The sequence below is a fragment of the Scomber japonicus genome, chromosome 15 (assembly GCF_027409825.1).
Source record: "Scomber japonicus isolate fScoJap1 chromosome 15, fScoJap1.pri, whole genome shotgun sequence".
Lineage (NCBI taxonomy): Eukaryota > Metazoa > Chordata > Actinopteri > Scombriformes > Scombridae > Scomber > Scomber japonicus.
Window position 1 is genome coordinate 12,545,008 of NC_070592.1, and position 15,578 is coordinate 12,560,585.

At 39.3% G+C, this 15,578-nt stretch overlaps 1 protein-coding gene across 1 annotated transcript in view; it reads left to right on the forward strand.

Moving 5' to 3' along the window:
* LOC128373883 (uncharacterized) overlaps window positions 1-15,344 on the forward strand; it is a 42,123-nt gene extending 26,779 nt beyond the window's left edge. The window contains exons 26-48 of the mRNA XM_053334077.1: window positions 348-580; window positions 1,750-1,930; window positions 2,176-2,361; window positions 2,691-2,841; window positions 3,141-3,256; window positions 4,024-4,164; window positions 4,716-4,926; window positions 5,027-6,543; window positions 7,117-7,267; window positions 7,473-7,645; window positions 7,949-8,084; window positions 8,547-8,642; window positions 8,856-8,893; window positions 9,380-9,497; window positions 9,776-9,888; window positions 10,418-10,559; window positions 11,377-11,633; window positions 11,746-11,917; window positions 12,369-12,520; window positions 13,060-13,174; window positions 13,261-13,506; window positions 13,875-13,998; window positions 15,058-15,344. Coding sequence (XP_053190052.1) covers window positions 348-580; window positions 1,750-1,930; window positions 2,176-2,361; window positions 2,691-2,841; window positions 3,141-3,256; window positions 4,024-4,164; window positions 4,716-4,926; window positions 5,027-6,543; window positions 7,117-7,267; window positions 7,473-7,645; window positions 7,949-8,084; window positions 8,547-8,642; window positions 8,856-8,893; window positions 9,380-9,497; window positions 9,776-9,888; window positions 10,418-10,559; window positions 11,377-11,633; window positions 11,746-11,917; window positions 12,369-12,520; window positions 13,060-13,174; window positions 13,261-13,506; window positions 13,875-13,998; window positions 15,058-15,292 — 5,004 coding nt within the window. The 3' untranslated portion in view covers window positions 15,293-15,344. The remainder of the gene's footprint in view (window positions 1-347; window positions 581-1,749; window positions 1,931-2,175; window positions 2,362-2,690; window positions 2,842-3,140; window positions 3,257-4,023; window positions 4,165-4,715; window positions 4,927-5,026; window positions 6,544-7,116; window positions 7,268-7,472; window positions 7,646-7,948; window positions 8,085-8,546; window positions 8,643-8,855; window positions 8,894-9,379; window positions 9,498-9,775; window positions 9,889-10,417; window positions 10,560-11,376; window positions 11,634-11,745; window positions 11,918-12,368; window positions 12,521-13,059; window positions 13,175-13,260; window positions 13,507-13,874; window positions 13,999-15,057) is intronic.
* Window positions 15,345-15,578: the final 234 nt, after the last annotated feature.

The following is a 15,578-nucleotide window of genomic DNA, read 5'->3' on the forward strand; positions in this document are numbered from 1 at the left end:
GTAGTTACAGGTTAAAGATGGAGCTAAAAGGAGAGTGAATATTTGACTCACTGGACATTCACATGTTGGACTGAAACTCAGTGATGGTTGCTCTGTGTCTGCTGGATGTGTAAATGAAGATACTAGTAATATCATGTGAGAATAATAAAGATAATATCCTGAGCAAGTCCTGCTTTAAGCGATGCCGGGTTTAATATTGATATAGTTTGTATGTTAGACGCTTTTATGTATCTTTGTTCACATTTTGCTGTTGTCACTCAGCTCTGCAGTAGATATGTAGATATTTGGGGTTTTATCTCAAGCTGCCGGGGTTACAGTGCATCATTTTACTGTTCTGTTGTTGATAGGAGGACTTAAAGATCGGCTCAGTCTTCTCCTTGACGGACAGCTGCACATCTGCTGCTCCCACTCTCACCCACATGGATCTGCCTGCATCATGCTCCTCCTGCGAAAAGGTCCTGATGGATGGAAAGACTGTGTACCAGAGGAAAAGCCACGCAGACATCTTCTGCTCCAGCTCCTGCCTCTTACAGTTTTATCAAATGACACCAGTGAAGAAGACTTGCCACTTCTGCCTTCAGTGAGTCTCACATGTTTTTTACTGATCCGTGTCATTTTTGTTTTATTTTCTCTTCTTTCTTATTTGCAAGAAATGCATTTAATGAATTCATTTACTTGAGCAAGAAGATTAAGGAAGAAACATTTTGACAAATACATTTCAATTTAGCAGATGTTAGTTGATGAGTTAGTGGGCCGTGTATTAATCACAAAAAATGCTGATAATCATTTAGTGGTATAAATTATTCATTTAGCAAAAAGTTGGTTCCTCTTTCTTTCTTTCTTTCTTTCTTTCTTTCTTTCTTTCGTTGGTTGGACAAAACAAAACCTACATTATGATGGGCATTTATTACTATATTCTTACATTTTATAGACTCAGTGGTTAGTCAGATAATCAAAAATAATCAACTGATTAGTTAATAATAATAAGAAAAAGTTAAAACCTTCATCTTACATTGAAAGAAGGGTAATGCTCTGTTGTCTTATGTGCACGTCAACCTACATTGTCTTCTTTGGGTTAAAATCACTGTTGGGTCTCCCCAGAAGTCCACATGTTCCAAGGCTCTAACAAAGGGAGTCGTTAAGAAACTCCACTCCCCACAGTCCTTCATTATTCGCACCTAGGTGTGAACTCCACCCATGAACACAAGACAACAAAATCAGAGTTCCCCCTCTGCTCTCTTTCTTTCTCCATCGCTGCTGCCAAGAGCAGCAGCTATTGCTCTTTTCTGAATTGCTGCGGCTAAAAATAGCAGGAATTGCTCTTTCTCCAGCTGCTGCTGCAGGAGCTGCTCAGCTTCTCAGCTCTCCTCACATGTGGCCTGCTCACAGCAGACACAAAAACAACCCTTCAGATAAAGCAGTGACACAAGAGTCTGCTTAGAATTCATCTAGAAAGGTAAGTTAACAATGAGCTGGTAACTGTTACAACAAAGAGGCAATCAGCAGCCTCCTCAGAAACCTGGACCATCTGATCTGCACAACTGAACACCGACTACTCAAGAAAGTAATGATATGGCCTTTTGTCGGCCATATTGCTGATAGCCAAACTTTCAACCAAGGCCCAACATCATTTATCCTGCAGATATTCAAACTGTTTCTATCATCCTTCATCTCAGCTGCATCTAAACATAATTTCTGTGTCAAAGATTATAGATTCTGAATTGATCTCATCCTTCCTCGTCCTCTCAGGGTGATCACAGCGCCTCAGGACATCCTCCAGGCCCCAGTGGATAATGAGGGCCAGATAAAGGACTTCTGCAGCCAGACCTGCTTCTCCTCCTTCAACTACAAGAGAATTGTATCCACCAGAATACCCATCGTGCCGCTCCCGTCACAGTCACAATGCAGCATGTGCAGCAGATACTGCATTGTAAGGGACAAGTGGACAGATTTCAAATATCAAATTATTTTATTTTATTGTAATATTGAATAAACACTGATTTGTTATAGGAATATCCTCCTTCTTAATTGTAGCCTTTTTTAAACCTACGGTGCAAATCTTAACATTTGTCACATATTAATTTTAACTCTATACCCTTTGTTATATTGAATGTTATATGAATTGAAATAAGTATAATTTAGCATTCACATTGCCCTTTTTTGATCCTCCTGCAGAGCAAACATGAGGTCATACAGGAGGACACCGTCTACAAAATCTGCAGTGAACCCTGCTTCCTCCGTTTCCGCAATCTGTCCATCTGCAAGAACTGTAACGCCCGTTGCAACACACCACTGACGCTCAAGATGGATGACGACAGCAAAACATTTTGTAGTGCAGAGTGTCTGGAACATTTCAAACATGTAAAGAAATCTGCAATAATATCAAATTTTGGACATTTTTTTTTCATTACTTTTGATGACTAGTGGCTTCTAGGTTTACAATGATGAAACAGAATTATTAAGAAAAGGTGATAAAATAGGATTTTATTAAATCCTTCTTTTAGACAAATGTTATATAAGGTCCATGCTGGCTAAAATAAATGAGAAAAAAAAAAAAAACTAGATTTAAAAAAAACAAACTATCTAGTGCTTTTTTTTTCAAATGTCTTGCCACTCTACGAGTTTCTCATGATGAGGCGGTCACCTAAATACTTGGATGTAAAAAGCTTTGTGTTTTTATTACTTGGCAGGAAATCACAGCGCCACAGCCCTGCTCCATGTGCAACACATCCTGTCTGATGTCGGACATGGTGGAAAACAAAAGCAGTGAGGATGTGGTGGAACTCTTCTGCTCCAGCAGTTGTCTGACGGCGTCTAAGATTCAGGCGGTCAGCGCGTCAGGTACTGTACAATTATCTCAAGAAAGCATCTGATCATGTTTTTCTTGGTCTCTCTGCTGTTCTCTAGAATAAGGTTCCCGCTCTCAGTGAATCAAGTAATTATTATTTTTTTTTATTTGGTCACATTTCATTGGACTAGAAATCATACAGGTCTTCAATCACCTTAAATAACTGCAAACTTAATGGGATCCAAAAGCTCAAAGCTGTGGACTTGTCTGGTCCCATGAAACTTACTTTTAGATTGATTTGTGTTTTAGACATACTGTAAGTGTCAATCATTAAACTTCTCTGTCTCCATAGGCACTGAATTGAATTGTGATAACTGCAGTAAGACTACAGTGCCCGCCTGCCACCTCGCCATGTCAGATGCCTCCATCAAAAATTTCTGCGCGCTAAACTGTGCCATGGTTTTTAAGGTAATGCAGCCTTCTGACTATAAAACAGTTGGAACATTTTAAGAATATTTCATCATACTCTTTTTAAGATTACATACAATATGGGTAAGTCTGTCTATATTCTATATTTTACAACAAATTGACCAGTATTTATTTGAGCCTATGAACAGGTATTATAAGTGCAGTTATAGCTGATATATCTTATTCCATTATTGTTCAAAAACTAATATAAGTGAGCCACATTTGTGCACTGGGTGGTTTGTCTTTCACACAGCCAATAATTACAAATCATCTTAGATCACCAAACAGTATTATGGTCTAACAGTATTATATGTGAATTTTCTGGGAGCAGTCCAAAGTTCTTAAAGAGATCAGAAAATGTCTGTTAATCACGGAAATGATTTGCACTATTTCCTTCCCAAAGTACGTACTATTGAACAATTCCAGTACCAAATTTATAAAATGGTCAAGACTTATTGTAGATTGTTTTGAGTCAATCCCACAAATCTGTTTTGTGGTGCTGTAAATACTACTATTAAGTGAGTATTATCATACATTAAGTTGACCCATGTTTAGCCATGCTGTCAACATTGTCATTCTTTCAGTCGTTCCATAATTTTGGTCCAGACTGAAATGTCTCTGCACATATATAAAATCCTGACTTTACCTGTAGTGTCATTAGCAGGTTGATGGCCAGTTTACTCCACTATCATGTTCTGCATATAACACATACTTTTTTTGTACAAATGTGAAACCTTTACATATTCTTTGCTTTTTATGTGACACAGGAGACTCACATGAATGATGCAACTAGCCCCACAGGGGCCCACGACCAAACACAGTGTGATTCCCAAAAAACACCAGAGAAACTGCCATGCGCACAGTGTCGCCGCATCATAAAAACTGCTCCCCAAGTCGTCCAGAAAAAGGTTGGTTGCTTCTATTTAAAAAAATATAAAATAAGAATTCTTCAGTAAATGTGATCTGATGTCGCTGTTGGTGCATGTTGTTGTAGGGAATAATAGAAACACAACTATGATTGGACAAAAAAAGCAAGTTTGTAAACACTAGAATGGCCACAACAGTCATTTGGACCATTTTGAAAACAAAAAACAGTCCTGCTGGTGCCTGACTCTTCCTAAAAGTTCCTGTATTTTATTGAAACATTTTTTTTTACATAAATTACACAAAAGGCAAAGATGTTATAATAATTTCTACTTATTTCAGTCGTACACATTCATATTGACAGAAGTGATTTTGCGCTACTCCACTCCCCACAGTTGATGTTGCATTTTGATTGCTGAGTAACCATAGCAACTGAAATGTCCTAGAAACATCACTAGCAGTATTGAGTGCTATTTGCAAGTGCTAACATGCTTACAAATACAAATTATTGTATTGGTACTGTTGTATTAGAGTTTAGAAAATGTTTGAAATGAATGAACAAATGAAGAGAAATGTGAGTGTTACCATGGAACAGTCTGTTGCCTTGGAGACGCTTCAGAACTTGGACAGCAATGACTCTGATGGAGGGGATCTGTCAGAGGGGGAAAGTGACAGCGACCATTCATGGGTGAATGAAAACACTTCATCATCATCAGAGAGTGATTCAGAGTTCATACCGAGAAAAAAGAGGCGGCTTTCATTGGAGACTAAGGATCCAGATGTTCAGTTAACGGCTAAAGCACCAGGTGAGCTCTGCTGTCCTTTTCTGTTGTGCTGCGTTATGCTCTTGTATGTCCTATTATTAAAATTATTGTTATTATTATTGTTGTTTTACTGTTGTTTCAGATCTTCCAGAAAAAGTATCTGCTCCTGATCCAACCGGTGTGCTCAGCCTGCCCTTGGAGTCATCTGGGCTGGAGGCAGCTGTGGAAAAGGGGCAGGATGGGACGGTGTGGACCGTCGTTCAGCCATCTGAACATTCAGGGAGAAGGCAGAGTGAAAATGTTCTGACTGAAGCTGCCGGCCCCACAGCACATGCAAAGGGCGCTATTGAAGATGCAGTCACAGCATTCTTGTGTGTATTTGATGACAGCATGCTGAAGCACATTAGGGACTGCACTGTGGCAGAGGCACATCGCCACTATGGTGACAGCTCATGGGACCTGACAGTTGCTGAGCTGAAAGCCTTCATCGCCTTGCTATACATCCGAGGAGCACAGGGTGCAAAACACATGGACAGCCTGTGGTCGGAAAAATTGGGCTTTCTGTTTTACAAGGAAACCATGGCCAGAAACCGCTTTAGGGACATAATGAAGTTCCTGCGGTTTGATAGGAAGGAGACTCGACATGTGCGTCTGCAGAACGACAAGTTTGCCCTGGTGTCGGCCACTTGGAACAAGTTTGTTCAGAATTGCACAGCGTGCTACGAGCCTGGTGTCGACATCACAATAGATGAACAGCTTTTCCCCACTAAGGCCCGCTGCAAATTTATTCAGTACATGGAGAACAAGCCTGAAAAATTTGGCATCAAATTTTGGCTAGCTGTGGATGGCCAAACAAAATACATGCTGAGCGGGGCTCCGTTTCTGGGAAGGGAGGAGCCGCAGAGCAGAGGTCAGCTCACGGGAGAGAGTGTAGTACTGAAACTGGCAGAGCCCTTCTTTGGGAAGGGAAGAAATATTACAACTGGTAATTCCTTCACTTCTCTGAAACTGGCCACCACCTTACAGGCCAAGAGGACCAGCCTGATTGGTACCCTGAAGAAAACAAAGTGCGAGTTGCCCCCCTCTGTGAAAGAGCGAGCGGTGCTGTTCAGTACAAAGGTGCTGAATTGTGGTGATGCGACACTCACCGTTTACCAGGGAAAGCGCAAGAAGAATGTGTGTATTCTCAGCACCGTGCACACAAGTGTGAGCATCACCAATGGGCCGAAGGCAAAGCCAGAGTCTGTGACGTACTTAAGTAACACAAAGTACGGCGTGGACATTCTGAATCAGAACGCAAAGATGTACTCTGTGAAAGGCGGCACAGGTAGATGGCCTGTGGCCGTATTCTATAATATCCTGGACCTGGCTGGGATCAACGCCCACATCCTTTTCAAAGAATGCACCGGCAGCAGAATAAACCGGAGGAAGTTCCTGCATCAACTGGCTGAGGAGCTGAGAGCCGACTTCATGGATGAGAAAAGGGCAGCGTTGATGTCCACACCAAGCACCAGTCAGCCGCAGACACCAAAACGGAGACAGTGCCAAGTTCGGAATAGGTGCAACCAGAATAAAACACATGACTGCTGCCGCCTGTGTCACAAACCTGTGTGTGGAAACTGTGCAGGGAGGAAAGAGGTCACGTGTGTTAACTGTGACGTTTAATTAACCATTGATGTAATTAGTTGAATTTTTTTTTTTTTTTTCATTTTATTGTTTTATAGCCTAAACTTCATTCTCGCCTTTTTTTGCTTTCTGTGTTATCATGTTAAAGTGAAATGTCTCAAAATCAAATATGATGCTTTTATTTTATATTATGATGTCCTGAGTTACACTGAATGAATTCTCTGCATAAAAAATGATGTGAATATATGTGATGATATGAATTTTGATAAATGTGTAATTAAACTTGTTAAAATATACATTTTGGTGGTGTTCCTTTTTTAAAGAAGATATTACAACAGATATAACATAAAACAATAAATACACTAATCTTTCCATTTAGTATTTATCATGAGAAATTATAGAGTTTGGAGTCAAGATGATGAAATTTAAGGCACTTCTAGTGTTAACAAGCTGAGAAGATCTGGGTGAAGCTTTTTACTCTTTCTTTAGCCACAAAATGCCCTTCAAACCAGGGTAGAAAAGTCACACTTGGTGCATTTAAAGTTCACAGTTTTATGATAACATTGATTACATTGTCAACTTTCAACTCTCTGTGTGCATGCACAGGGCAAAATGAATTTCGTCTGCAGCCCGGCCTGTGCTCAAGAGTTTAAGAGAGTGAACAACATTATTGGCGAGTGTGAATACTGTAAGATGGAAAAGATCATCGGAGACGCCAAGAGAGTCAACAACAAAGACTGCTACTTCTGTAGTGACAGTAAGAGGACAGATCAAAATATTTCATGCAGAATTGTATAGCACAGTTGTCAGTTAATGTTAAATATTCAGATATAGATGCAGCCGTTATGGTTCAGTTGTTTTGTCTTTTATTAATCAAGTATAAAAGTGCAATAAATAAAGTGTCTTTAAAGGTGTAATTCAGAGTGAGAAAAATCATCCTGAGCATCTTTCTCTCCTCTCAGGCTGCAGGATGCTCTTTGAAGATAATCTTGAAAAGAAGTGGGGGAAATACTGTCGCTCGTGTGCTTACTGCCTCTCCATCTCCGAGGCGGTGGTGACAGCATCCTACGAAAAAAAGACCATGGAGTTCTGCTCTGAAGACTGCAACTTAAATTACAAAATGCTCCACTGCCGTGTAAGTAGAGGCAAAAATTAGTTAATTAAAATTAATAATGATGTATTCAAGCTTCCAGTGTTTATGATATTTTTATGAGTTTAGTGTAAGTAATGTGAATATGTACATTTTATTGCAATAATATACTTATTTTTCTTTATAAAATCAAAAGGCTGATCATCAGTGCACACAGGCGCTGATAGTTGTTCGGAAAAAAAGGTTCCTAGTTATTTTTAGAGGCATCTCTTCCAGATGTGGTGGGTCGATTGGTCCATTTGCAGAAACAATCAAATGATGATGAACAAATAATCTGCTTTCTATCAGGTTGCCAGCTGTGCCACCTGCAGTCGCAAAAGGAAACTAAAGCAGAGTCTTTCCATGCTGGGGGAGGTCAAACACTTCTGTGATATGAAATGTCTGCTTCTCTTCTGCAACAAAAAAGGACAAATGGTCAACACAGGTTTGTATTTTTGCTATTTTATATTTTGTCTGTATATCCCTGTTTCTGTCACACACCAAATACAAACTGCACACATGAATATAATTAAAATCCAGACAGACTCAAACCCAAATTGACTCAACAGTTACTGGACCAGAGACCAGTCAGAGAGATGAAACTGGATTAGATCTCCATTTAGTTTTAATCCAATGTAGAGCACTCATCTCCTTTTACTTTTATGCTGCGCTGCACTTGCTGATTTTTAATTTATCCTGTACAGAAATGTGCACAGCTATATCTAGAAACCATACAGTTACTTTAATTTCTATGCACTACAACCAGAGGTGGTTACATTTCTGTGTTTTTCAAGAGATCAGAATTAACTCAAGATATCTGACTAAAGTTTTTTATTTACTGGAGTAAAATCGATCTCTTATAACTCCTTCTGACTGCTCTGTTTCTCCTCACCTCCTGGATCTGCAGGTGCAGCTGAGTCCTCTCCTGTCATCGCTAACGTTATTTCACTCGCTGGTGTTTTGAAACGGCATCGCAGCGCTTCAACCGACACTTCACAGCATGGTAGCACACACACACTAATCATTCTGTGATTAGTGTCATGATTCACAAATACTCTGCTGAATAAATATTAAGTGTAATTGTGAGAAATGATGCTGCATATATTTTGGTTCAGTCGACTGTGCAGATTTCACCTATATGGACATCAGTTTTTATTTCCTTTTTTTTATTGTTTGTTTTCTTCTGACTCAAACTCTCAAACTCATATCTCCACAGATTTGGTCTCTGACATTCAAACAAAGGTTGTTGGGCATGTAAGTTCATGATCTGATTACACTCATATCCATATATGAAGGTCCCCACACACTTATCCTCAATGTTTATCAATTTGACTTTGTTGACCAGCTGTATATAACATAATTGCGAATAAGCCAAGTTCTTACTCTAATAATAACAACCAGATGTTTACAGCTGATGTTGTATGACTGAGGCTGAGGACAGACATTATTCCTTTATAGTGCCAAAATGATTAGTCAGTAAAGCACTAAGAGCACTAATTCACAATTTTGATGATGGATAAATCATTTAATCAGGTATTTATGTACCAAAACTGATAAAAATTGTTTATTTTGAGCTTCTTAAATGTGAGGATTTGCTGCTTTTCTCTGTTTTTATATCACTGCAAACTGAAAACAATAACAGTAGTCATGACTTACAGCCCTGCTCATTTAGACATCAGTACAGTGGTTATTGTTGTTTCTGGTGTTAATCATGGTAATTATTATTGGTCTTTTCTTCAGGCCAGTGTCCAAACTGTCCCAAAGGAACTGAAGAACAAGTCCATGCTCTGCACACCGTTAGTCCACAACAAGGGAGTCTCGTGTGCAACACAGACAGTCGATGCAGAGGCTCAAACAGGTAAATTCTTCATCCAGGTGTTTTAAATGCTCCGTCACATTAAATCTGTACAGTATATTTATCAGTGGATGGAGTTGTGAAACAGCAACTTAAATAGAACAAACTAGAGCTGAATGATTTCGAAAAAATGTGTATTTGCTAATATTTTGATTGATTTTTCAATTAGACCGATTGATACTTTGATACTTAGTATCTATATAGATAAAATGAACTATTGTTCTGTTCTCTGAAGTAAGATTTCTGATATTGTTTCTGTTTTCTTTGTCTGTTGTATTAAGATGTCTTTGTACCTAAAGTCATAACCCTGCCTGTGCCGGTTCCGGTCTACATTCCTGTGCCGATGAACATGTACAGCCAGTACACACCCAAACCCGTCGGCCTGCCCTTACCGGTATGTAAAACACCTCCAAAACACCTCTTGAACCTTGTTTTAATTTGGTCACAGACAAGAAAAATGCTGCCATTCTCTAAATGCTGTTTTGTGAGGTCTAGGTTATGCCATCAGAAAAATCAGTAGATCATTGTGCTCATCTGGAGAATAACGTAAATCCAAAGATTCTCTAAAACATTTACATTTTTATTACTGTGAATCTCCTTTCCTTTCTTGTTTACGGTCAACCTTTTTTTTTTTTAGGCTAAATAAATTCACTTGACTCAACCCCAGTGGGCTTAAAATCACTTTCATGTATTTCTGTGGTGAACCTTTAAATGATGACATTTAGCTCTTAGGACTGAAAGCTTACGTGGGAGAAAACATCAAGAATCAAGAATTCAGGTGTCCTGGTGACAACATGACAACTCAATTTCACTTCAGCCAGCAACCTTTTCCGTGTCATTGACAGTCTGTCCATGTCACTCTTTATAGTCAAAATACCTTAACACAAGAAACAAATAAAAACAAGTCCTGTTGCTTACCACAGCTGCCTGTGCCCGTGCTCGTCCCTGTGATGCTGGACAACTCAGACTCAACAATAAAATCCATGAGGGAGAAGCTTCCCCCTGACAGCTTTGAGGGCGAGCTCAGCTCCGAAGTAGAAAGTCAAGACACTCATGTCCTCAAAGGTAACAAAAAAATTCATCATTTCATTTCAGTCATTTTGGCCCCATACTTACTCCACATCCATTTTATCTTTCAGGAGTGTCCTCTTCTGTAGGCCCAAAACACTGCAGAGCTTTACATCCAACAACCTGTACATGTTCAGGTTTATCCTCCAGTCTTGTGATCTCTGTAGGGAACAAAAGAAAATGCAAACTCTGTGGTCTGTGCTGCTTTATCCTTAAAGTGGAAGTAATCAGCACATTCCAGGTCCATGTTTATATTCTGGGACTCTAGTGTAATATCTATGCATGATTTACACTCCTTATTTATCTTACACTGGCTCCTTATGCAGCCCCCTCAGTTCAATTTGTTTTAGCTGCTATATCTTTAAGCCCCCCTCCTAATGAGCCCACTCTATTCTGATTGGCCAGCTTCTGTAAGCCGTCCCTCAGCAGAGGTTACATAAATAAACTATAGAAGATGGATTTCAATACATCCATACATGTTCAAGACTGAATTTGATCTGAAATACAGTACCAGTCAGAAGTTTGTAAACACCTTATTGTTCTCTTGAATGAGAAGGTGTGTATAAAAGTTTTGGTCCTGTATGAGAGTGACCAACGCAAACAACCGATGGAACAATCTTAGCAACAAAAAACTACAATCAGTCCAGTGGTGAAGCAGAGATTACATTGTGAACACTTACAGCAGGCTGAAGCCTTATACACACATTCACCTTTGACCATGTTTAAAAATGCAACACTTTAACAGTATAAGAATAACGGAAGATCACAAAATCATGATATGTCCCCTTTTACTTATATCATTCATTATTTTCAGACCTCACCAGTCACTGCAGTGATGACCTGGATAGGTTAAACAACCAGGAGGACTCCTTCTCTGACACCAGACTCGGGTCGCTCAGTCGACCACATACCCACAAGGAACCCCTTCTGAACTTCGATATGGACCATCCAGCTCCTCCTCCTCCTGATCTCACGATGGAGATGAAGGAGAATCCCCTGAGCTCACTGAGCCCTGTGCCGGCCCATCCGCTACTACAAGAAACTGTCGTAAAAGTCCACAATAAGAATAAGGTAATAAACCACCTGCGACCATAAAACTGTTTGTTTTGGGTTTTTTAGTTTTTAAAAATGTAAGATTAAGATATGGCTTGTGATATAATTCAGTTTCTCCGTTCTATTTTAGGGTCGTAAGCTGCAACAGTCGCCTCAGGAGGATAAAGAGCGAACATCTCATAGAAACTTTTCAGAGGCTGTGACCAGCGGGTACCGCAAACTGAACAGTCAGTACGGGATCGATGCCTGGAGGAGATGGATACGGTGGAGGGAATCACAAACAAACCCGGACCTGGTTTCTCGTAGGTTTTTTGGGTCATTTTCAATCATTTTCAGGATGTTTGCTGTTCCTTGAAGTCATCTTAAACTTTAGTATAAGCTGTTACCAGAAGAAAAGCTTCAAAAGGTCAGTTAAATACTTTATATGGCGCTGTGCACAATTTTTAATGTGTGTATTGTATTTATTTGTAATTTTCTGCCTTTATTCTGATATTTTATCCACTTTGGCAATGAGGTATTTTATAAACACTGGATGAATATGTTTCTCTTTTCATCTAATACTTTTCAGTTGCAATAACAAAAGGAGCAATTTTAGGATATTTGACTCTGGGAAATGACGATTTGACGATTTCTTCACATTTAATAGACTAAACTTAATCCAATAGCTCTGTCAGACTTTTTTTATTTATATTAAACAAATACAACATAGTTTACATGCACTAAAACTTTCCACTCCTTCTTTTCTTCTTGTAGCAGGTGACGCAGCCTTAAAAGAAGACATTCTTCGCTGCTCTGCGGCTGAGCTGAGCCAAGGCCTCTGTCGTTTCATCACTGAGGTGAAACGACCTGACGGGGAGCAGTACACCCCCGACAGCCTGTTCTACCTCTGCCTCAGCATACAACAGGCAAGATGACCAACACTGTACACACACACACACACACACACAGTACATACAGTACATACAGTACATAGTACATATAGTATTGTATCTCTGACCAACGCACTGTGCAGTGAACTAGGAAATAATCTGAAGCAGACTGTGTTGTTAACAGTAACAGCGCCACCTACCTGCAGTGTTCATTCACCACATCCCCAACAACCTGGTTTTAAATAATCATTTGTGTCTGATATTGTTTTTTGTAATGTTAATTATTGTTCATTTCAAGGACTAAAGATTTCTTCTACTTCATTGTAAAGTCCATTCTCAGTGTTTGTGCACTGGAGATTTACAGATGAATGTGAAAACAAACCCGTACATCCTTCTGCACAGTGAAGCTCAAACATCTGAGTGAAATAACAATATTAAAAACCCATTTTTGAATTGAGGACTTTGAGAATGATCTTATTTTCTTTTTCCTCAGTAGGCTTTAATGCATCCACTAAACTGTGTAAATGCTCACACAGCTGATGTTCATGACTGAGTGTCTTAATTGTCTCTTTCAGTATCTGTTTAAGAACGGTCGAATGGAGAACATATTCAGTGATCTGACCTACAGCAAGTTCTTGACAGTTTTCACTAAGATCCTGCAAGATTTCAAACCTCCAGTCGCAGCCAGTGGTGAGACTTCATCCACGTTTTTGTCTTTTGTTCCTGACTCTAACTGATATTTATAACTATATCTAAGTCTCTCTTCTCCTCTGCAGGTAATATCCATTTCTGTGTTGAGGAGGAGTTTCTGTGGGACTGTAAACAGCTGGGGGCGTACTCCCCCATCGTCCTCCTCAACACTCTGCTCTTCTTTTGCTGCAAGTACTTCCACTTCACCACGGTGGAGCAGCATCGCCAGCTGTCCTTCGCCCATGTCGTGCACTACACCAAAACCAACCAGGACAACACCGAGACCACCTTCCTGCGCTTCTACCTGCCCTCTACAAATGAGGCAGATTCAGGTACCGTTATGTCTAAGGGTCAGAGTGAAATACCTGACAATACTGTAACAACACTGCTTATATCTTAAATTGGAGTCGTTGCAGTTTGATTACTAGATTCACATTTTGTGCTCATAGTTAATATGAATATTTTTAAGTCTGATAGTTGTTGTCTAAAAGAAGTTGGCATGCACAAAATGAATATCACATGATCGTGCACCTGATTGAAACACACGCACTTTTCCTCACTTTCTCTACTGCATAATAAATATCATAGAGAGAAATGCATTAAAAAAACTTTGTCACATGCAAATTTATGTTATAGTTTTTCACATTGAGGATGTCTTTTTATCTGACAGTGTGCAACTCTGTGTCTTCTTCAAATGCAGACGGTGTCCCGGCCAAGAAACGAAGAAAAAATGAGAGTGAAGAGGAAATCCTGGAGATGAAGGAAAACACAAAGAACCCTCTTCGCTGTCCGGTCAGACTCTACGAGTTCTACGTCTCCAAGTGGTGAGTGTTTTATGCTTTTATGCATTTATGTTGACTTTTTGTAGTGTATTTCTCTTTTGATATGGGATTTTGAAGACAATAAATACAGAATACAGTGTATACATTCGGTGTCTTTTAATGTTTTTTTTATGTAATTAGGTTTTCTTTATAATGTTGAGTTTCTGCCTTTTGTTTACTTGTTTGTCATTTGTACTTTTCTCACTTGTTTCATCTGGTCCATTAAACACTTAATACTTTTGTAGCAGAAAGTAAGCTTTAACCATACCTACAGAGAATTATCAGTGCCTCTGCAGCTTCCCTCAACTTTATAGTTATTCAGCTGTCTAACGTGATTGTTTTGGTTCCCTCTAAGCACTCTCATTGTGTAATTTTTAGCTGCAGCAGGCGGCTGTTTTTAGGGAAAAAGCTCTAAAAAGACACAGTACACTTCCTGCTCAGCACCAAATGGAAAACAGACACAGTTCATGACTGGCTGGTGAACATAGTGGAGCATTTAGCAGCTCAAGAGGCATATATTTAACTCAGGAGTACAAAAACAGAGCTTTCAGCAGGAAGACAGAACCAGGACTCCAAATGAATTATTATGTAACTGCTGAATGTGGAAATAAACAACGGTTTGCAATTAAGTTCACATCTAGTGAAAAAGTTTTGACATGTTTCGCTGCCCCCTAGTGGCCAGAAAATGTTTAAAAACTCAATTGATCAACTAAAGCTGAAAGAAAATAGATCTTTATAGCTTTTAAAATTAGAAAAGAAAATCTGTATTAGATCAAAACATACACAGATATTTCGGACCTAGTTTCATTAAACACTGATAGCTAAATGTTATTATTCCAACAAAGATCTAAGTTTTATCAGTTTCCAAGTCTTGACACAGTCTAAAATACACATACAGACTAAGAAACACCCATCAAAAAAAACACTGGATAGTTATTGAGGTGATGACATGTGTCTCATGATTTATCATTTATTCCACAAGAAAGTAGAACAGCTCCTGAACACCACCTGAAGAGTATCTGAAGAACATCTAAAATGTATGTTTTCTCTCCTTTCATTCAGCCCAAAGTCGGTGAGGCGGCGCTCTGATCTGTTCTACCTTCAGCCCGATCGCTTCTGCCTCCCCAACAGCCTTGTGTGGTTCTCCTCCACACCTCTGGATGACGGCACCATGGAGGCCATGCTCATACGAACCCTCACCATCAGAGAGCTGTGGAGGGAGGATAGAAGTGGTACAGACCAACAGACGACAGGCGACAGGCAACCTTTTATACCTGATGAGGGGGATTCAGAATGATGAAGGCAGGTTGGATCACCAGAGACATTTTTTGACATTGTTTTTGGAGGAATGTATTAATGTCTAAAAACTCAAGAGAGAAATCTTTTTTTTTCAAACCCTTAAAGTGTTTACAAAAGATGCTTATTTCATCAAGTTATTTGCAGGTTTTGATGTATAATCAACTCAGTTTGTATTTGAGTAAAGAAAAAAGTTCATGTAACCTCCTGATTTGCTTTCCTTCAGTTGAATGTTGATGCTTTAAGTTGTGACTTTGGATTTTATATTTAGATTTTTTATGAATAAA